Genomic DNA, 23,771 nt, shown 5'->3' on the forward strand with positions numbered 1-23,771 from the left:
GAGCGCTTACCAGAGCACATACCCTCCCCAGTGTCTATCACCCAGTCACCCCATCCCTCCCACCCCACCCCCCACTCCAGCAATGAGAGGAATATTTAAACCAGAAGGAGAGGGATGTGGCCGATCACCTTCCTCATGGGCAAAATCAGGTCTTTTCCCTGTACTCTTAATCTCTAACACTTATTTTTGACACTCTACAGACAAGTAGGTGTTCATTAGATTAAAGTTGAAATAATGCATAAACGTCCTCTCTTCTAATAAAAAAAAGCCAATATTAACATCTGAGTTTGAATATTTGCTGTTTCAAGTGGAAATAGTGTCAAAGTAAAATTACTGACCTCCTTTTTCCCCTCTGAGGGACTGTTCACAGGTCACGACTAAGCCTTCTTTTAATTTCGCCCTCATCCATAATCCTCTTACTGATCCCACACAGGCTTTGAATACTCAAGGTACAAGTATGCCTGGGCTTTTCGTCACCTTATAATCACAAAGAATATCTGGAAGTCTACTAAATGAAAACCACATCACGTATTCAAAGAAATACTCAAAATTTCTAAAGAACTTGATATCCTTTATATCTGAGAATTATTTTAAGGAATAACGAACACATCCCTGCCCGAAAAAGTGAAACAAATTTTTGCACAGGGAACCCTAAATTCTTTTTACAAATGCAGAGAAGACCGGATGGGTAGGAAACATCGCTTGTTGAAAGTTTCAGCCAAATGTTCAAGGCCATGATTACAAGGTCATGGTTCTCTCGTTCAACTCTAGCTTTTAAAATCATGGCGTTAAGTAGCCTCACCATTGGATGACTAAACGGTGTTTCTTACAAATCTCTTTGTTTCTTACCACCAGCATCTCTTGTGTCTCTGATGGCTGTAAGACAGTGACTAAGTCTTTCTGCCTCAGATTGGAATGACAACTGTAGATACAGTGAAATATAATCCTTAGGGATATTCTTCCCCCAGCACTTCAGAAAAATCTTTGTAAAATAAAAGCATGCCTCTGTATGAACGTCCCTCCAGCAGAGATTTGACTTAAATAATCTCCTTGTTCCCTACCCAATCATACTTCTTTAATAAGTATTATTTTGTTTTTTTAAATGTCCGATGCACCAAATGCCAAATACATAAAGGAGGCATAAATGATCATTATAAAATCAGTCAAAGCAGGCATAAATGATCATTAGAAAATGAATCAAATCAAACCTCTTTGGGTTTTTAAGTGTCTCATTTTCTTCAGTAAACAAATGATTTTGATAATGGGAAAAACTAGGTGCTGAAAAATATCTCCTGGATTAACGAGTTTCTTAGAAATTATTTAGATTACTTCAACTGTACAACTAAAATAATATTTATCTTGAGTCAAGAACAACAACAAATACCAGGTCTGGAATTCTGTCCCTATTTATAGAAATGTTTGTTGTAACACTAATTCCTGATTTATCAAAGCCTGCTCTAAAGGATAAGAACTCATTTTACATAACTGTCACAATTTTCCTTCTCCTACTATCATCTTCCATAGGAATGTACATAAATGCTGCCCCCACCACTTCCAATAACGCTTTCAATGTTACAATGTTTACTCTAGTAGAGTTTGACAAAGATGTCTGCTCTCTGCATGAGTCAGGCATAAGTCTGTCTTTCAATCTCAGATGCTTTGAGTTCTTTCTTGGTAAACATCAATTTCCATAGTAAAACCACAAACCAGGAGAAACAAACTTAGGATGAACTAGATCTTTCTAGGCTTTCTGTCTGGATGACTCAAAAGCGACCTTAGAGTTGTTATTAAGTTACCCAACAGGTACAGCTCACAAGTCTGGGAACAAGAGGATCAGTCACCAAGGTGGGAAACAAAGTTTGAATGGAGCACGGACAGCTATCTTTCTACTTTCTCTTCAGAGGTCCTACACATTTATCAAAAGGACACATGTTAAAGAACAAACAATGGGAAGAAATTCTTAGATACCTAACCAAAAGGAATGTACAGAGAAAAAAAGTATTTTGTCTAGAAATGTTATCTATGATTCAGAGACACTGATGTTAATGAAAAATGGAATGGTTCCTTCAAATCTCCTTTGTTCTGGGTAGCCTGTGTATAAGGGTAAAATCCTATAAAGTATCTTTCCAGAATGGTCTTCTTCTTAGTCAAGAAGGGAACATCTCATAATTATCTAAACTCAAAATTTTAGGTAGGATAGTATCCTTTTGAATCACCAAAGGTCAGATGTTATGGGAATGACATCCACTTAGAAAGCAGTTATAGATCTGCCAGTCTAAATATACATATTTATAAAGAGACAGTAAGACGTTGGTTCATAGGTATCTAAAGGCATAGGATTTATGTCATGCCTAAATCACTGAAGTCACTAAGTAAAAACATACATATTTAAGTAAATGTTCTTCTATGTGAAGGAGTGAAGAACAGATATACTAGATGATCAAGAAATTATAATAACAAAATTTCTTAGCAAAAGTGGTACAAGGCTCTGCTGATCTCTTTTAGCTTCAATAGAATAACACTGCCAGCTAAATATATAGATATCTAAAATATAACAGGCTGGCCCAAGGTATAAATAAAATATTTTCATTTTGAACACTGTTAAACTGTCAAACAATTTACTCACATCACATTAAATTTCTAAATTCTATGCCTCTGAAAAGTAATCACATGAAAAGTAATTATACCATCACTAGTTTAGACAGGACAAGAGCTGTCACTGGAACAGAAGGACGGTTATAAAATGTGCCACAGGAACAATTAAAAAGGCAATACACTGAGTTGTACTGCGTGAAGGTAAGACAAAGCAATGAAGCCCAATAAGAGGAGGGGCCATAGTAGTCGTATCTCGAAGCAAAAGCAATCAAAACGCCAGAAAAGCATCTTCGCCATATGCAGCTGACTCCAATGCATGGGTCATAATCAGAGAAGCACTTCCTGGGTCACGAGCACTTGTACAGATTTATTAGACTCCTCTTAATTGAAGAATCTAAAGCAGAATTTTCCCATTATTAACTTCTTTTTATAAGGAACCCAAACCATTTAGTTTCTTATCTTCCTAAATAGCAATAGAAAAGTCTATTACAACAGTGGTCCTATCAGATAAAGTAGATAAAGTTTCCCCAACAAAACATTATTCACTCACTTAAAAAAATGCGTTGAACAAAAGGGATCCAAACCATTGGAGAAGTAGAGAATTATTCGTAACAGTCCAATTCCTCATCTATAGGGTTTCTTTAGCTCAAAGTTAGAGAGAGCAGCACACACATTTCATTGTTCTGTCTCAAAGGAACTATGGCTTTCTGGAATGAAAATAGGCTTAGAAAAATAACAACAGCTTAGTCACCAAGAAGTCCTTTCTCTACTCAAAAGATTAGTACTTTCGGGCAGAGGCTCACAGTTGTAGAACGATATCCTAGGATCTCCTACAATGTGTCTCTGATGCAAATGTAAGTAAATCAAGGGCAAAGATCTAGTTCCTTTTTCAAGCATCAATTTAAAAACTCTTCTCCCAGCAGATTTAAGTCAAATGACAGTTGCCAATAGCTCAATGAAACTCCTCTCTGTGGCATGAGATGTAACTTTACAAAGAGCTAAAACTGAGATAGTGCTACATGATAAATATGGAGTATTACCTCAGAGCAGAGTGCTGAATATGGCAACTTCTAATAACACCAATAACTGCTTTAGGGACATGTGTTTCACTTGACTGGGCGTCACTTGACTCTAAAACATTCATAATATGGCAGTTTAAGAATGTTAAAAAAAACCCCAACAAAGGCTACTACTGTAATCTTGAATCAAATACTTTAGGTTACAATACATCGCTTCCAGGATTCACGATGGTTAAATGGTAATTCCAGATGAGCAGGATCTGTTAGCATTCTCAGATTGAAACTATCAAAAAGATTTATTGTTTAAGTCTCCCATCTCAATATTTCTTTCAATGCAGGGAAGCAAGGATAAAGACTTCACACATTTCTGTGCTTGTTTCCAGGGGATGAACCATGGTTGCCAAGAGAAAGCAGAGGGACAAGTATGAGCTTTCTAAAGTAAGAGTCTACATTAAAACTGAAGGCACAGCCCTCGATGTGGACAGGTAAATCAGACACCAGGTACAATCCACTGACAAAAAAATCAGAAAGCTAAGAAAACGTACAAAACCGTTTAGCTTTCAAACTTCAAAACACATCCAGACACAGAATCAGAAACAGAAGCTTTGGTCTTTCAAAAGTGACCTTCACAAATCAGTTTTGTGTTTGTTTCCATTTTCTTTCACAGTTTAAGCCTCAATCAAATCAGCGGTCTCTGGGGATTTTGAAATTGCTATAGATTAAAATCCTCTCTGACTCAACTGTTTGACTAATGCCAAGTATTTAATAATTCTACTCATAAGAGACTTTTTCTTGATGAAACCCTGCTGTATGCTCTCTTCAGATGCTCTGCAGCTACACCATAACAGAAAGCATCACTGTCCTTATTTTATCAATACATGTAGAGATGAAAAATGTATTACTATAAACAGGTCTATGATTTGGCAGACGCGGCAGAAAACAGTTTGACAATACTAATGTAGCAACTATCACCTACAGAGGCAAAGATCTACTCCCAGGTACTAATGATACATATTCATGGCTTGGTTCCAAGGAGAGGAGGTTAATAACTGTGATAGATAGACTAAAGTTAAGTTAATGAATTTCTAAACTTTATGCTTTCAATAATAAAACCATTTAAGCTACAGCATTTGGACTCTCTACTTCCACAGATCAGGCATTTTGATACTCAACAGGTTGAGTAAATTGAATCCATATATTGTATTTACGTTCTCTGTCAAGGTTGCTTCTCCACATTTGAGAGATCAAAGGCAAAACAGTCATCAACCCTGTAGCCTTCAATACTGTGTTCATTACATTTAATCAAGTGCCAACCCCATCGCATCATTCACAACCTTAACAATATTTAAATGCATGGCATTGTTTAGCAACAAATGTAGGCACGGTACTGTTTTAACAAACACATACACGTATGCACGCACAGTATGCACGCACATCCCAAAACAAACAAACAAAAAGAGGAAGGCAAAAAATATCATTCTCTCCATTGCGCAGGAAAAGAAATTGAAAATGTACAGAACTATCCAGCACACATTTTGGAGGTGGTTTTCTACCTGAGGCAGCATCAATCACGGTGGAAATTCCCCTTCGATCAGAAACTGGACGGGATGACCCTGGCATGCTGACTGGGTCAGAGCGGACCGGCTGGATCCTGCAAGGCAATTTAATTTAATTCACATATGTTACCAGCATCAAAACTGTCGCGTGCTACAACAGACCTTAAATCAGGAATGCTGGATTAGGCCAATCCATTAAAGAACCATTCATTCTAAAACAAGACAAAGAGGGGAACTGCAGTCCCTAATTCCTGCACAAAGCTAACGCACTGCAAACATTCCCTACACTCCAGACTTCTCCTCTTTGTAAATTACTCAATAGATTTTAAGTAAGGGGTTGAAAAATTGACATTAATTGAAAGGGATAAATTTAGTAGAACGGGAAAGGAAACAAAATACTTTATACCAAAACCTTTGACATTTCCAAGGGACAGATCTGAAGAGTTTTGACACTCTTCAAATTGATGAATAGCACCATAGCTAGTAAAACCTGCCATAAAAGGCAGCATATACTAGATACAAAATCTTGAGGAACTCCCTTATATCCTGAATGAAAGTTACTTTATATATGACAAGAAGCACAGGAAAACAAAGCTGTGCTGGAATGTGGGGGCCACAGGTTTAGCTAGGATCACTATTATCTAACTGAGTTACCTCCATAAAATTACCAATTAGCATGTAAGAATCAATTAGAGTCTCAGCAAAACTGCAATTTACTACATATAATTTCAAGTTGCTTAGGAATGATAAATCTATAAGTGCCAAGAGTCTCTCTCCAGCTGTATTAGGTAAATACTATTAACATAAAAAAATCTGTATGACTAGAAAATCTGAGACCCCCATACAACTTAGAGGAAAAAAAGACCTGTTATAGCAATATAAGCATGCATTTTTGGCAATTCATTCATTCAATGAGTATTTGCTGAATATTAAACATGTGTCAGTATTATTCTAGGGACAGGCAGAAACAAAACATGAACTAGAAGGTCTATGTGTGGATATGTGGTCTAGCACATGGACATTCATGACTGATGCAAAAGAAAAGTGTGAAAATGAGTGAAACAGGCAATTAAAGCTCAGAATGAGAAAACAGGGTAATGAATACATGGTCCACAGCAGACTGGGAAGATCTTATGGAGGTGGAATAGGAATTGGATATGTATGCAGTAATAGGATATGTATATATGCAGAGGAGCAAGAAGTGTTCCTTAAGCATAGAATGAAACAAGCAGACCCTTGGATTGGTAACTAAGCCTGACAAATGCAGGGCAGCTTGAGGAGCATGATTTGGCTGAAGCTTAGAGTTCCCAGTGGATCCTGGTGGGCGAGAAGAGGCTGATGAACGCCATGGGACAGATTATAGAAGCCTGAAATGCCAAGAATAGACTGCAGAAAAAGAGTAGTTCCTGAAAGCATGGTTTAAATGTTTGTGTATTTGTTGTGTGAAAAAAAGAACCAGGAGGCAGGTGAAGGACAATGCATTTGATCCAGCGCTGGAAGCCTAAAGTACTGAGAACAAAGACTCTCGTCGCTGCTATTGCGGACATCACAGACATCACATACCACCTAATCTTTGTTCTACCCCAGCTGATTTTGCTACACCAGTCATGGTAATCCCATCAGCTCACGGCAGAGATTAATTAGCTCCAGGATGGGTAGGCCTAAGCAAATTTGGGCCAGTGAGAAAAGAGGAGCTGTTTATTTGAAATGTCTGGAGAAGATGTTTTCTGGTTCTTAACAGAAAGAAGAAGCTAGACAGTTAGATATGGTCAGTTCATCCAAAGTAAAGCCCCCTCCCGGTCTAAACAACTTAAGTGAACTAATAAATTTCCTATTATTAATTCAATCTATATCAGGGTTTCTGAATAATCCAGAGCTGTGGGTGAGGTGAAACAAGGCTGGCCATGAATGGATGTGTTGAAGCTGGCAACAGATACACGGGGGCTTATCCTATTATTTTCTTTAACTTTAAATATGTTTATATATGTTTGAAATTTTTCCATAATAAAAATGACAAAAATAAAAACAAACTGGCAGAGGTGATGGAAATGTTCTGGAATTGGATAGTGGGGATACTGCCCAACATAGTGAATATACTAAAAACTGCTGAATTATACAGTGAATTTTATGTTAGGTGAATTATGGATCACTGAAAAAAAAATAACATGAATAAGGTCTGAGGATCAAATGAATAACACAATGACTATGGTTGATGACACTGTATTACATAACTGAAATTCAATGAAAGAGCCTCACTAAAATAATCACAACACATACATACTAAATATGTGAGCTGATGGATGTGTTAAATAACCAGATGAAAAAATAAAATAATAAAGTAAAAGGAGCTAATCTTGAGTAGAAAACTAGACTTTGTATCTTAGCTTCTTTTACATGATCTCTTTCTCAGATCTAAAAATAAATATTTCATTGACCTTTTTTACAGTTTAAATCCCTGCTCCAAGTAAGGAGCTGCCATGAGTTTAGGCCATCCCTGATTCCCTTATGGACATGACAGTCAACTCTATACCTGCCTGCTCCCCACTTAGGTTAGGATATAGGGAGGCAGAATATCACAGCACCACATCATTCTTAGTGATATCTTATGGAGTACAGGACAGGGTACCAGGTGTAAAGGGTCAGCTGAATCAAAAACATCTAAATAAAGTTTTTTTTTTACAGTTTGAAGGAGAAAGTAAGGCTAACAGCCATAGTACCATTGTACATAAGCCTAAAGAAATGTAGACGAAATAGAGGTGAAGCACTCAGAGCAATAGGAAAACAGGAATGAAGAGAATACAAATAGCTGGATTTCTAATTGGATGCTGGGCAGGAAATGGTACTAAAGAGGCCACTATAATTCAAATGATGTAAGTCAAATCTGAATTTCCCATCAAAACCGTGTTCTAATGGAAGTTAAGGTTTTAACCAAGGGCCTATATGCTCAGATTTTTAAATATAAATTACAAGATAATCAAAACAAATGTATAAGCCTGTGACCCCCAATAAAGGTATCTAAAGTTTAGCTGTATCCAATAAACAGGACAATATTTGGGGCGCCTGGGTGGCTCATTCAGTAAGCATCTGACTCTTGGTCTCAGCCCAGGTCTTGATCTTGGGGTCGTGAGTTCAGGCCCCATGCTGGGTGTGGAGCCTATTTAAAAAATAAAAAACAAAAAAGGACAATATTCTAATCAAATATATACAGTTTAAAATCATTTAAATGACAAATACTGGGAATTCTTTAGCATAAGAAAAAGGAAAGCCCCTGAGGAACATTCTAGAATGAATTTAGGACAATAGCTGTCTGAAGAAGCAAGTTAGAGAGCTCTTAGATGAAGGGCTATGTCTGAAGTAAAGAGTCATTAAGCAAGCTGGAGGTCACAAAGCAAAGGAACAGAGCGGCATATATAGGAGACTAGAGCTATCCTCCAAAGAAGAGGGACAAGGGCTTATTATAGTACCAGGTGACAGTCATCAGAGGAAAAAAAGAAAAAAGGATCTTGTGAATAGTTCAATCAAGAGAATAAACATAGGGCGCCTGGGTGGCTCAGCTGGTTAAGCGACTGCCTTCGGCTCAGGTCATGATCCTGGAGTCCCAGGATCGAGTCCCGCATCGGGCTCCCTGCTCGGCAGGGAGTCTGCTTCTCCCTCTAACCCTCCCCCCTCTCATGTACTCTCTCTCTCTCTCATTCTCGCTCTCTCAAATAAATAAATAAATCTTTAAAAAAAAAAAGAGAATAAACATAGTTTTATGGGTTGTCTATTTTAAATGCCTTATTATTAACATCTGAGTACCCAAATGACTTATAAACATGAATGACTACACGCTGAATCATTAAGTTGAGGACTGACAACTTCCTGAAAATGGACTATCGACACCAGATTACATTTTACAGTTGGTACCAGTGAAAACTGGTCTAGTACTCAGTATTGTCACTATTGCCTGACATCTTGGAGGGAAAGTTCCACTTCTGAAAACCTGGAAGACATGCTATGTTTAAAAAAAAAAAAGCAAAAATGTATGGAAGAAATAAAGTACAAAGCAAACAAACAAAAAATTAAGACACTGAAAAAGGTATTATAGGAGACATCTTCCATTACATGAATTACTCTTTTATTTTTTTTTTATTTTTTATTTTTTTAAAGATTTTATTTATTTGACAGAGAGAGATACAGCGAGAGAGGGAACACAAGCAGCAGGAGTGGGAGAGGGAGAAGCAGGCTTCCCGCGGAGCAGGGAGCCCGATGCGGGGCTCGATCCCAGGACCCTGGGATCACGACCTGAGCCGAAGGCAGACGCTTAACGACTGAGCCACCCAGGCGCCCCTACTCTTTTATTTTTAAAGCAAGCTCTACACCCACTGTGCAGTTGAACTCACGACCCCAAGATCAGGAGTCCCATGCTCTACCAACTGAGCCAGCCAGGCACCCCATGAATTACTCTTAAGGAAGAAACATCTAGGCCTAATCTACCTCTGCAACAGCTTTTGCATTGTTAGACAAACAGATACTGACAAAAAGATATATAAAAATATATTTCCAATATATAATTGGGACACATTTTTCCATAATTTTTAAAGAGATGTAAGAAAAAGGTCTATTTTAGATTCAAGTAAGATACATTACAGAATTTTTTATAAGAGAAGACAAAGAAAGGGAGATTACAGGGGCGCCTGGGTGGCTCAGTCGTTAAGCGTCTGCCTTCAGCTCAGGTCATGGTCCCAGGGTCCTGGGATCGAGCCCCACGTCAGGCTCCCTGCTCGGCGGGAAGCCTGCTTCTCCCTCTGCCTCTGCCCCTGCTCGTGTTCCCTCTCTCTCACTGTCTCTCTCTCTGTCAAATGAATAAAATCTTTAAAAAAAAAAAAGGGAGATTACACTGCATTAGACTGAGCCTATCATTGTTATACCAGAATGTGTCAGGGCTGGATGTAACAAATTAAACTGGTAAGCAAACCGGAGACTACAAAAGTCAAAAAGTTCTCAGCTGCATTAGAAAAAAATCTTTAATAATAAAAAGCATATTCTGTAAACCTTGTACTATGATTCTTACAAGTGAGGGTCAGAGAATATATATGATGATTATATATATATGATAAACTGTAAGTGAATTTATATCAATTCTTTCTCATCCAAAAACTTTTTAAAGCCTAAAAGAAGGAATAAGCAGGATCTAGACAAAGGTTAGTTGAAAGATGAAGTGTCAGTAAGATCAGGAAAGGAGGGCACCCTCAGACTTTAAGCAGTTATAAATATGAGGAAAGCAGCATAAAATGAGATTTTTTTTTAAAAAAATGCACTGAATATTAGATTTGGGGAAATACAATCTGAAACACAAATATTTATTGAATGTAAGGAGATCCCACATAAGACCCCCAGCAGTAATAATGAATCACAAGCTACAGTGGATGTATTTTGCACCATAAAACTGTGCCAAAAGGGAAAATGTCAATATTAGCTAAGATGGTCATTAAAAATGCATATATTAATCTAGTCAAATCACTCCCTAGTTCTTATTTCTTACCTGAGACTGTTGAGATCAAGATCATCTGTATCAAAATCCAAAAGGGGCTGTGGAGTATCACTTGGACCGTGAGACTGCAACACAGATGAACTGGATGATATGACTGTGGTTTGGCCTGAGGGATGGATGGTTTTGAACTGGAACTGGGGACCCATCCACAGACGTCTGTGGGGTCCAGTGTGTGTTACAATTTCTACCTGGAACAGATTACGAATCATGATTTAAATGTCTTATGACCTCCTTTGAAGAGCCTTTCGTGATCCCCCCCCATCCTGTCTCCGAACACCCTCCAAGCCCATCTTAACCAAATAGGAGAGGTACGGGGCATCCACAATCAAAAGGCAATGATAGTCACAGCCTATATACACATTCTCTACATCCCTCCACTGATTTTTACCAAAATAAACAAAAAATTTATTGTGTGTGTGTGTGTGTATTTATATGGGTGTGAGCATGCACATGCACACACATACACACAGTCCACACATATACAACATGAAAGTCAAAGAGTAAAAGGACCAGTTGCCTGCCTCATATAACTAGCATCAACTCCCTAGGGACTACGTTTTTTCATTCTAGACAGTACTTACCACTTTGTGGGCATGCATTGAATACTACACCTATCAATCCACAGATTAAAGTAATTCCTTCACTGAGGATCAAGCTCATGACAAACTTGAAGTTGTTCTTAAACTATCCAAGGAAAAGAAAAGGTCTGAAATAATTTTCAACACCCAAAGCCAGTTTTTTCCAGTAAATATTTACTATGCTACCCTCAAAATCCCCCCAAGTCAACTTTTAAATGAAGAGAGTATTATATACTTTCTCTCAGACTAGATTTGTCTTCAAAACACCATTATTTATTTATTTTTTTGTTTTTGTTTTTTTTGTTTTTATTCATGAGAGACAGAGCGAGAGAGAAAGGCAGAGGGAGAAGCAGGCTCCCAAGGAGCAGGGAGCCCGATGCAGGACTCGATCCCAGGACCCTGAGATCATGACCTGAGCCGAAGGCAGACGCTTAACCATCTGAGCCACCCAGGCGCCCCAAAACACCATTATTTAATTAGAACGTTTCCTCCACTACCATGAACATTGACACAGGTATTTTAAGTGCTGCAAAACAGTAATACTAAAAGGTTTATGAATTTCATGCTCTATAGAGGGGATAGGGAATGGTGCCAATATTAAAGACTTTAAAGACAGAGCAGAGAGTAGAGGATACAGAATGAAACCTGAAGATAAACATATCATATGATTTTATACATGAGCAACTTGATGAAGAGACTAAATATGCAAACGTCTGGTGAAAGACTACCTCTCGAAGTCTTTAACTGCTACCTCCACGTCTGTATATACACTTAATGGAACTGACTTCCCATGTGCCTTAGTTTTGCCCTGAGTTCTTTCATATTTAATCACATTTCTCTGATTGCGGTGATCAATTCTTAACGAAACACAACTGAAAAGGTTCACAGAGTGCAGCTCTGTGTTTGGCAAGTCCTAAAGGGCAAAAGCATCATGGTCTTGGAACAACATTCGCATTCCCACTAATCACAGGGCAAAAAATACTCAGATTTAGGACAGCGATTTCTGATTCAAGTAGTTGTATCCTGCAATGTAAATTAGGCCACGGATAAAGCATTCTGTGTATTTTAAGCTCAGAACCATCCGTGTCACAGAGCCGAGAGGTAAACAGATGCCTATATAGTTTCACTGAGGCAATGACCAGATGTTCCTATTCACTCTCCTAGTGTGTGCGGTACAAACATATTGTCTACACTTCCACACTGACAGCACACATTACCCCTTCTTCTAACTGAAAAGTTGAAGTGAAGGACAGTGGTTTCTTTGCCAGCATTTTTTTTTTCTTTACTTTACCATGGTATCCTCAAGAAAGGAGGCACCTCCACAGACCAGGAATCGAAGCATTGACCCTCCTTCAAGGAGCTTCCCGTGAGTGCTTTAGGTGTAATGAAACGTATGTCACCTACACATAATTTGACGCTCCGGCTTCCAGATTCCCTTTAGTTTGTCAGGCTACCCTCCCCAAGAAAGCAGGGAAACTGCACGAACCTCCACGGAGGCACCTGTCTGATGAAAGCCGCTTGGATTGGTAATCTGAGACAGGTCATTAACTTCACCAAGTGATGTCAGACTTGAGGCAGACATAACAGCATTTGTAATGAAGTCATTCGTAATCTCATCATTTTGAAATGTGCCCGTATCTTTTATTTCAAAGCCCTTGCGATGAAGACAGCCTCACCTGGCAAGGGGAGGAAGGGTCAGCTGGAGCTGTCACAGGCCTGGCTGAGAGACCGCTGGAGGCAGCAGGACGGGAGCCGAGGAAAGGAACCCAGCTGGGCACAATCAGGACGTGTGCAGAGTAGAAGGCTGACCTCTTCTAATCCGAGTATGGGCCCAATCTTCAGAAAATGTTGGCTCCACAAAACATAGCCCACACATTGTTGAAAGGCTTCACAGTTTCAACAAGGCCAATTCTCATTTTAATCCAAACAGTCCATGTAAAACCCAAAGGTTCTAAGGGATATACATGGATTGTTTGAAAGCTATGCATATTTTATGCCCTCTGTATGAAAGCTAATGTACACACACACACACACGTGTACAATACATATAAAATATACGTATATGTATCCTTGCAGCAGTATTTATAAGAAATTCTTCGTATGGCAAGACAACTGATTAATTCTTGGTGATCCCACAAAGAGTTCCCAATTCTGCCCATTTTCTTCTAAGGAAAATAATTTTTAAGTTTTTAGAATTGAAGAATAAACACAGACAATGGATTTCTGTTTTCTTTCACTTTAATAGGCCAAACATTTTAGAGTTTTACCTGAGAAAGCCATTCTTCATCTTCCTGTCCACTGTGGTCAGAAGCTAAACTGTCATAGGACCCATGCCGAGTAATGGGCCCCGGACTTCCAGGGGGAGCCACTGTAGGAGAAAGAAAACATATTTAAACAACTTTAACCCATGCCGTGGAAAAATTCATGTGGTTGCAACCATCCTGGACACTGTGTTGAATTTTAACATAAAATATGATGTTTAATGCACAAAGGCGATTCAAATAATTAATGAACAAGAAAGGCTGAATTTGTTTGTTTGTTTGTTTTAAAGATTTTATTTATTTGACAGAGAGAGACACAGTGGTAGAGGGAACACAAGGAAGGGGAGTGGGAGAAGGAGAAGCAGGCTCCCCACCGAGCAGAGAGCCGATGCGGGGCTCGATCCCAGGACCCTGGGATCATGACCTGAGCCGAAGGCAGACGCTCAACGACTGAGCCACCCAGGCACCCCGAAAGGCTGAATTTCTTAGAAGTAAGAAAGATCTCCAATTAAGAGTACACTTTAAAAAGTATCTACAGGAATTGAGTCATGACAGATAGTAGCGTAAAAGAAATAAACAACCAGCTGCACCTTAGCAGTATGAGTACAGTAAGGAGCAGTGACAATTCCATGACACATGCTCGGGATTCAGGACATTTCAATCATCTCCAATTAACAAAGAAATTAATCTGACGCAGTTCCTATAATTTGGGGAGGAATTTTTATTAAAACAAACGTCAAGATTCTTTGAGAGTCTATTTAGTAGTTTCATATCAATTAAAAGGCATAAATATGCATTTTTAACGTAAAACACTTCTAGTTTCTGAAACATTTCATTTATCCAAAGAAATATTTCATTTTCTTGGATACTTCAGTAGTTTCCCCAATTCTTAAGTGGTAGAATATAGTCTTAAAATACAAAGAAAAAAAATACAAGAGCCTATTTTCTTATACAAGGAAGAACCTTTGCTTAGTCAAAGCAATAAAATTATTCAACAAACATCTATTGAGTTCCTACTATAAACCAAATATTATCCCAATAAAAACTTAGCCTCTTCTTTTTAAAGTCCCATAGTATTTATTTGCTTATTTTTATTATAAAATAGACTTTATTTTTTGGAATACTTTTTTTTTAAGACTTTATTTGAGAGAGAGCAAGAGAGAGAACACAGAGGGAGAGGGAGAAGCAGACTCCCCACTGAGCACAGAGCCTGACACGGGGCTCGATCCCAGGACCCTGGGATCATGATCTGAGCCAAAGGCAGACGCTTAACTGACTGAGCCACCCAGGCGCCCCAAATATTTGGAATACTTTTAAGTTCACAGCAAAACTGAGCAGAAGACACAATGATTTCTCATATACTCTCTGCCTCTATCTGTGATTTTAATACCAAGAGAAATAAAGCAGTGAAGTACTGGGGGAAGTAGGAAAAAAAAGGCAAAAAAGGGAGGAAGTATGTGAGTATTAAAAAAAGAATACAAAAGAATGAGAAACAGAAAATTACCTCATAATTTCCATCACCCAGAGATTTGTGTGTATGCATCTACATGTGCTACATTTGTTAGGCTACATTCCCAAAAATGAAATAAAAGGATATGAACATATTTAAATCTCTTAATGCTGATTAGGAGTTATATAGGTGTATAGTTCCTTCCCGAGCAGTGACGGAGAATATTGCCAGACAAGGTATTCCGAAGAACTAAATCTGAGTGAAACAGATTCAAATCAAGTAGACAGAGGCGAAGAACCTAGGGCAAGATTTTAAAGGATGCATGCTCAAAAAAAACCTAACTTAACTTGCTGGTGGAGGAGAAGTGGTACCTAAGCCATCAATTACCATTCAGAAGGGGGTAAACAGTATTAAAGTGTTAAGATTTGCAGTGGTGAAAATGATTAGCCACTATTTTTTCAAAATCATAGTTCTACTTTGACAGGCATGCTGGCATTTGGCACAAAACACCAGTGATCACCGAAGGAAAACATGTAATTTCTTATGATTCTGAATGATTATCATGAAGAAAAGAGTATCATAATAATTATCTCATTAATATTTAAGCATCCTCTTGGGAATAATTTTGGTGTATATTGCCAAACTGTTAAGTAAATTTATGTTTGCAGAAGGCTGAGTTGTTCCTAAGCCATTTGTTATCTTTTCAATAAATAAATTTTATATTGAATTCTTTTTTTAAAAGATTTATTTATTTCTTTTAGAGAGAGAGAGCAGGGGAAAGGGGCAGAGGGAGGAGAGAATCTCAAGCAGACACCCACTGAGCATTGAGCCCAACGTGGGGCTCAATCTCACAACCCTGAGATCATGACCTGAGCTGAAATCAAGAATCGGATGCTTAAACCGACTGAGCCACCGAGATGCCCCTGTATTAAGTTCTTAAGACAAAACAGAACAAGTGGATCCTTCAAAACCTCCATAAATAGTAGTCAAGAAAGTGACTAAGGACAAATATCTAAAGGTTAGGACATATTTTGGAAAGGAATTGAGGGTGGAGAAGATTTTAAAGAGGTGAATGAATAGGCTATGCAGATATGTGAGGGAAAAGTGTTACAAAGAGAATCTCAAGTACAAAGATTTTGAAGTGGGAGCAAAAAGAAAATGTTTTGGTAATTATTAGGAGGCTGACATAGTTGGGTGTGGTGAGGCAGGTTGAAAGTGGAAGATGAGTTCAGTAAAACAAAGGGGGTGGGGAGGGAGGACCAGCAGATGGCTTAGGGCTTTTTTCCCCCAATAAAGCTAGGGTAATGTGATGAAAAGATATTAGAAAGTTGTAAAGAGAAGTGAGAAATTACATCCTTGTATAACTAACTACCATTTAATGAGAACTTTCCGAAGAGTTTATGTTGCATTCTATATATGCTGACCCCAGGCTGGGACTGTCACAGCATGAGCACTCTATTAGGTATTAAGTGAATGGAATTTTGGATTCTGGACTAAGCGAGGAGACCAGAATAGTTGGACATTTATTTATCCATCATTAAAATGGCATAAACTTAAAAAGAATACAGTGTCAGGGAAGGGGTAAGGAGTAGGATTGTAGATGAAACAAGATTAGTCATGAGTTGATCATTGTTGAAGCTGGATGATAGGTACATGGAGAGTTATTATACTATTGTTTTCTAATTTTGTGTATGTTTGGCATTTCCCATAGTAAAAAGTTCAAAAAAGAAGAAGAAAAAGAAAAAAAATTCCCTTCCTCCCAACCGTCCCCCTACTTTCCAAAGAAAGTGATAAAAATACCAAATACACACCTATGAAACATTAAATCTGAATCCTGAATTCCTAAATAGAGATTTTAAGAGTTCCACACCTTATGTTCACTAAAAAATAGTTTTCCAATAGCTTTGAAGCATCCAGAAGATTCACAATATAAAATACAAGTCGGATGGGATAACATTTTCAACATCAAATAAATATCCTTCCCTCTCCCTTACTTTGTGTTTAAAAATTTTCCCCAATCCAGGTGGGAAGTACATTCCACGTTCACTATGTTAAGGAAGCAATGACATACCAAGTCACAATGAAAAAAGAATTCAAAACCTTGACCCTAGCATAAGAAAAAAAAACTGAAAGTATGATAATTAAGAGCAAGGCTTCCATACTCTCTAACCAGCCAATTATTAGGAAGGATTGAGATTAAAGCAAGAGTGCCATCAGCAGAAAGGGGTAAAAAGAGGGTCCTTAAGGAAGGGGAAAAATGACTGAATCCCAGGAGGTTTAGGGATAAAACATCTGTGAAAAATCCTATCTTCATTCTTGGGTAGAGCTCAAGGAAGTAGCAAGAGATCCCACAAGGCTCAAGAGAAGAAGAGGTGTGCACACAGTGTGTTTACATGGTCAAGTCTGTGATAACCTCTCCAAGTTTCCTGTGGATTAGCTGAGAATAGTATTTCATATGTGTACAAGAGGAACATGGACGAGATCCAGAGAACTGACAGGCTTTGAAAAGGTTTTGAAGTAGAAACAAGGATGGATGCTGCAGAGACCTAGCGGAACCAGTAACCAGTGATCAGGTAGGGAAATAGGACATCCCAGTGGTGACAATAAGGATAAAATGTCTCCAACTCTCCCATCTCTTATCTTTGCACTCTGAAAGTCCTCTAGAATTTAGAAGCAATTTGGAGGAGGTATCACTGATTGAGATTAATTTTTCCACACTTGTTAGAAAGAAGGCACAAAAGAGAATTACAGAAGAGAATTTGTTTATAGAAAAAAATTAAGTTCCATGTCTCATAAGCCTGAGTTTAATGGACCAACATAGACACCTTTCTATATAAAGAAAAATGTTTAGTATCTTTTACATGTACCAACTATCCTTAGATCATTAATAAACTTGAGACAGGAAAAGAATATGGAATTCTGTAATAAAAATCTCTGCCATGTTCCTTCCCTACCTTAGGAACAGTAATTTAAAACAAACCTATCCATCTAACTAGAAAGGCTACACTGCCAATTTACTTTAGAGAATACAACTTCAAAAGTACTGCTTCTACACACAGGCATGTGGTAAGTATAGATCAACAAGCAAGGGCAGGATGAGCAGATCATTATGAGGTAACTGTGAGCCAGACTGTTTATACTGTGTTCTCTGGAAAGCAGATCATGCTTCCAGTGAGTAAATAAGTGCTAAAAAAAAATCACGAAGTGTATTTTGCTGTCTTACAGTGATACATGGGTGTGTCTATGTATACAAATGTGTGTTTCTATGTATATATTTATATATTTTAATATGTGTTTATGTGCAAAGCAAACAAAAGCAAATCTGTTTCAGTGCCGACCTCTGCAAATTAGTCCTGTTAATCTAAACCCCAAAAACTTCCAAGTCAGTAGAACAATATGAATAAAACTATGAACAGAAAGATGAAATGCTACCTTGATAATGACCCTAAGTCTGAATCCCACATAACAAAATTCTCAATATTATAAAGTGGAAAAAGTCAATATAATATAACTTCTCAGATATGTAAATGGTTTGCACAAGTTCTGTGCAAATTTTGAAATTTTAGATGTCTTCTGCACTATAATGTAAGGATCAATCAGTATAGAATTTTTACAAATTACCCATATAGAATATGGTATTTCTGAGTTAGAGAAAGTTAAAAGTATTAATTTAGATGCTGTTAAACTAAGCTACAAAGTATTAAGCTACTCAAATAATAACTGCTAAATTAAAGAGTTATAAGCATTGTATTTTTTTTTTGGTTTTATTTATTTGGGGTACCTGGGTGGCTCAGTCAGGTAGGCGTCTGCCTTCAGCTTGGATCATGATCCCAAGGTCCTGGGATCGAGCCCCGCATCAGGCTCCCCGCTCAGTGGGGAGCCTGCTTCTCCCTCTGCCTGCCACTCCCTCTGCTCATGCTCTCTCGCTCGCTCTCAAATAAACAAATTCATTTGAGAGCGAGCGAGAGAGAGAGAGAGAGAGAGAGAGCGTGCACGAATAGGAGGGAGGGGCAGAGGGAGAAGCCAACTCCCTGCCAAGCAGAGCCCCGATGTGGGGCTCCATCCCAGGATCCTGAGGTCATGACCTGAGCTGAAGTCAGACATTTAACCCACTGAGCCGCCCAGGCACCCCAAGAGTTATAAACATTGTATTAATAGACATCTAAAGACACTCTAAAGTCTTCTTTTTAACACTGGTTAATAGAATGAATATAGACTATGACTTGTAGGTTAGGATATGTAAGATTAAATCAAGGTTCCAAAAATGAGTTATTACTAGTCCTAGAGAAATTTAAACCTCTTGACATTTCAGGATGTTTCCCCCAAACAAGAATAGTATATCCTCAATTCCAAGGAACCAAATTCTTTCTAAAATATCCAAAAAGTAATAACTAGATCTCAGTAACCTAGGTTCAGGGGCAAAATATCTAGTCTTCCAGTTAGAAAATAAGTTTTTACCATTAATATATTGAGTATATTAGGGCAGGTAATTATTTTTCTTAGCATATTGGGCATGGTTTAGATATTCAGAAAAAAGCCAGATCTCTTTTAACTGTGGAGTTTACAACACAGTGCACAGCATCTAGGTATTCTGTTAAGAAGAAAGAATAAATGGAATAATTATTTGCTCCCAGCACCATCTGCTTTTAAAGCAATGAAAGAAAAAAAGATTTGACAATGCATATCAAAATAAACAGATAAACCACTTACACGTTATAAGCATCCTTTTTACATAAACTAACACAAAGCATAATACTGAACAATGAGCAGCACTTAAATGTGAAGCCAATGAAGGAAAAATCCATTTGGTTCTGTTCTGTTCTTGTTCTACTCTTCCCTGCATTTCTTGAACTCCCAGTAATAAATTCTCTTACACGGAGCTCTGGAAGCTTTGGAAGACATAGCTAATCAACTACAGGTTCTGTTGCCAGTGAACTCCACACTCCCAGCTCTAGGGGATGGTAAATAGCTCTTCTCCTTGAAATGAACCTCAAGGCTATTGGAATCAGGGAAATCTGCTTCTCAAATAAAGGGCAAAATGCTAGTCCAACTGGTATCTAGTTTTCTATGGGAGATACAACCCTCTGCTTTAGCTCCTGTTGAAAAACCTACAAGATGTTCATAAGCTGAACATATAAATCTAGAAAGGGACTTAGGGAGTCTTTTAATAGAAAGAAATGAAGGTGGAGCCAAAGGTTTTCATTTGGAGGAGTCAGTGCGAGCTGGGTCAGACTGGAGGCTGTGTGGGCAGTGAGGCCAAATATTCTTCGCAAGATTCAAGACCAAATGCAGCTTGTTTCCTACTCCCTACCGTAACCCCACCAACCCTCCGCAAACAATAAAACCTTCACCATGCTGAAGTCTTCAGTGGAGACCTGAGAAGTGAATGATGTTGTGCCAGCATTAATTGGTCCTTTTCGTTACTTAGGGTAACAACATTCCTTTTTATAGCAAAAGAGAAATTTGTGAGTTAAATGACATCATGTTGCCTTGAATGAAACAGCTCAGGCTCAAAGTTCACCCAAAGGCCAACAATGATAAACTCTCATCCAAGGACAAATTTCAATACATTTTTGGTACTTATTAAAAACAGCATTTATATAGCAGCCATACAGTAAGAGAGGGCTCTTTACCAAACTGTTTCTGATCAGAAAGCACTCGGGGACCTGAGGAAGAAACGCTGGTTGGGAATGCAGTTTCCAAGCACAGAAACCAAAACTTGCCTTTTAAAACCTTACGTAAGGCTCAAAAGACAATCTAAAAGCAAAGCGGTTGACGGCATTTCCCAATGAACAAGCAATTCACAAAAGAGGTAATACAACAGCCAACAAGCACATGTGAATAGTAGTAATCAGAGACTTGCAAATTTAAACAAGTCAGGCTTTCCTACTATCAAACTGGCAAAAATTAAACCCTGGCCTTTTAAAAGATAATTGTTTTTATAAAGGGAGAAGGCTCTCACGTCAAAAATAACACACCTAAATACATTGAGAAATGGGAAGCATTCTTATTAAGGAAGCAACTATTTCTACTGAAGTCTAGAAGGAAGTTTTTCTCTGATTTACAAATGTTTCCATTAAATGTAAAGTGATTCACTGAATTTCATACACAGAGGGGTTAAGACAGCAGCAGCACAATATATTACTGGCTATTCTGTTTATTAGGAGCCAAACTCTTGTGCTAGAGCAACAACAGTTGAAGTGTTACAATACATCAAAGGGAAGAACTTTACCTACGTTATGTACTAAACGGATCGATGATTTTCCTTGCACCCTGACCCTGCAGTACCATAGATGTTCTCTAATTAATTATTAAAGTTTTCTAACAGTCAGTCATTGTACATCTCTGGTTTCACTTTCCTTTTATTCCACATTCCCAGAAGAACAGTCACAGGCAATATATAATTAGAAAAATGACATATCCTCATTGCCTATGAGATAATTGATTTCACTGAATAACTGACAACACTGGGTACATCTCTTCCCCGCCCTGCTCCGTCTCCTTTTCCCTACCCCCAAGGTATCATATAATATCCCCACAGAAGACATAAACTAAGGAGCTTTCATTTGTTATTCTGGTGCCATAATGGTCATTTGACAAGTAGCATCTGGACAAGTTATACCTGCAGGTAGTCTGGAAGGGTTCACAATTTAGTTTTGCTCAACATCACCATAAATACCATAGAATGAAGAGAAAGAATAAAACATGCTGGCTTCATGCTATCAGCAAGATCAGTTATTCCACTAAAAATTTCACACTGTCCCAGTATACTTGAGAACTAAAGAGACTGCAACAATCCCTTTAAAACATTTGCAATTAACCTCAAGGTGGAGTTTATTTACCGGGAAGGATGAACACAGTGCCTATTTGATGTGTATTATGGCAACTCAATTCTTTTTTTTTTTTTTTAAGATTTTATTTATTTGACAGAGAGAGACACAGTGAGAGAGGTAACACAAGCAGGGAGAGTGGGAGAGGGAGAAGCAGGCTTCCGGCGGAGCAGGGAGCCCAATGCGGGGCTGGAGCCCGATGCGGGACTCAATCCCAGGACCCTGGGATCATGACCTGAGCCAAAGGCAGACGCTTAACGACCGAGCCACCCAGGTGCCCTGGCAACTCAATTCTTTATACAACTACATTATATATACATTAAAACAACAGCTGGACAGCTTAAAAAGTCCACCCTCAGGATTTGAAAAGATCATATTATGACTATGTAATACCTTGCCTGTAGTTTATGGATAGCAACTTTGTCTTACTACAGATTGTAGAATCTAGCCAGACATGTAAGTCTAAATAACAACAAAACCATTCTTACCAAAGCTCACCTTTACAGAAGTGTAGAATACAAGGCATCACTTACAGCAGTTGCCTCCTAGGAGGAGATGAGGATGTCTGAGGACAGGAACAGCTTATTTTTCAGTAAATATTCCTTGATACCTTTAAAATTGTATTTCCATGTCCTATTTAAAATTTGTATTTATAAAAAGTCATGGAATAAGCACACTCCAATTGATATGGTTAGTGTAGTCAATCCAGGAAGTCAAGAAAGGAAAACCAAGAAATCAGATGCGTATCAATGAATGATGGAAACCAATGTATGAAATAAAAGTTGAGCTTATTGCATAATGAGTCATGTATTTTCCCCCCTATTTTCTTAGGTTCAGTGATGCTTTCGTTAAGGGGGGGTTGTGGAAGTGCTTATATACACTCATTCTCCTACTCATTCCACATATAGCCATTTATCATTATCTCTATTTATACACACACATAGCAAATATAGGAACAGCTTTTAGCAACTGCTCAAGGACACATGGTAGTATGTGTTTCTGTTGATGGAAATGATTATTTGCTGGAAGCCAGGTCTCCTAGTGCTAATTCTATGTAGAATTATGAGCTGTAATCCTTCAATAGTGGCAAATGTATTCTTACAGATAACCCTCTATGTTAGATGCATTTCTTTCAAGAATAATCAATTCCCCATTCTAAATTCAAGGAACACTATAAAATATAATACCTTTTACAAAGAGACTAAGAGTAGAGGATATGCAGAAAGTTTTGTGAATTGATGTCTTGAAGGTAAAAAAAAAAATCATGGTTTTTGGTCATTGAACTGTGTTCAGTTATCAATGTACCAATTTGTACAAGTAGGCAATAGGCCAGTTATTGTAAACTTACTGTTCTTGGTCCCACCTTTAATGGCACAGTTGAAGAGCAAACACTCTAATGTAGTTAGTCCAGCCTCCACAATAAAGTACAACAAACAAAAAATAAAGGGGAGGCAGTTGTTTGTAAATGTAAAAATGACAAATACCATTTTTTAAATTCTTTTATGTTACGTTAATCACCATACATTACATCATTAGTTTTTTTGTTTTTGTTTTGTTTTTTTTACATCATTAGTTTTTGATGTAGTGTTCCATGATTCATTGTTTGCGCATAACACCCAGTGCTCCATTCAATAAGAGCCCTCTTTAATATCCATCACCAGGCTAACCCATCCCCCCAAACCCCTCCCCTCTAGAACCCTCAGTTTGTTTCCCAGAGTCCATAGTCTCTCATGGTTCGTCTCCCACTCCAATTCTCCCCCCTTCATTTTTCCCTTCCTACTATCTTCTTCTTTTTAACATATAATGTATTATTTGTTTCAGAGGTACAGGTCTGTGATTCAACAGTCTTACACAATTCACAGCACTCACCATAGTACATAACCTCCCCAATGTCTATCACCTAGTCACCCCATCCCTCCCACCCCCCATCACTCCAGCAACCCTCAGTT

At 38.2% G+C, this 23,771-nt stretch overlaps 1 protein-coding gene across 1 annotated transcript in view; it reads right to left on the reverse strand.

Moving 5' to 3' along the window:
- Positions 1-23,771, reverse strand: part of BCAS3 (BCAS3 microtubule associated cell migration factor) — a gene marked incomplete at its 5' end in the record, with an annotated part of 537,991 nt that overhangs the window by 246,874 nt on the left and 267,346 nt on the right. Inside the window, 3 exons of the mRNA XM_081805976.1 lie at positions 5,168-5,265; positions 10,695-10,891; positions 13,549-13,649. Of these exons, the coding sequence (XP_081662102.1) occupies positions 5,168-5,265; positions 10,695-10,891; positions 13,549-13,649 (396 nt within the window). The remainder of the gene's footprint in view (positions 1-5,167; positions 5,266-10,694; positions 10,892-13,548; positions 13,650-23,771) is intronic.

This window comes from Leptonychotes weddellii, chromosome 15 (assembly GCF_054177405.1).
Source record: "Leptonychotes weddellii isolate Sample4059 chromosome 15, ASM5417740v2, whole genome shotgun sequence".
Taxonomy (NCBI): Eukaryota; Metazoa; Chordata; class Mammalia; order Carnivora; family Phocidae; genus Leptonychotes; species Leptonychotes weddellii.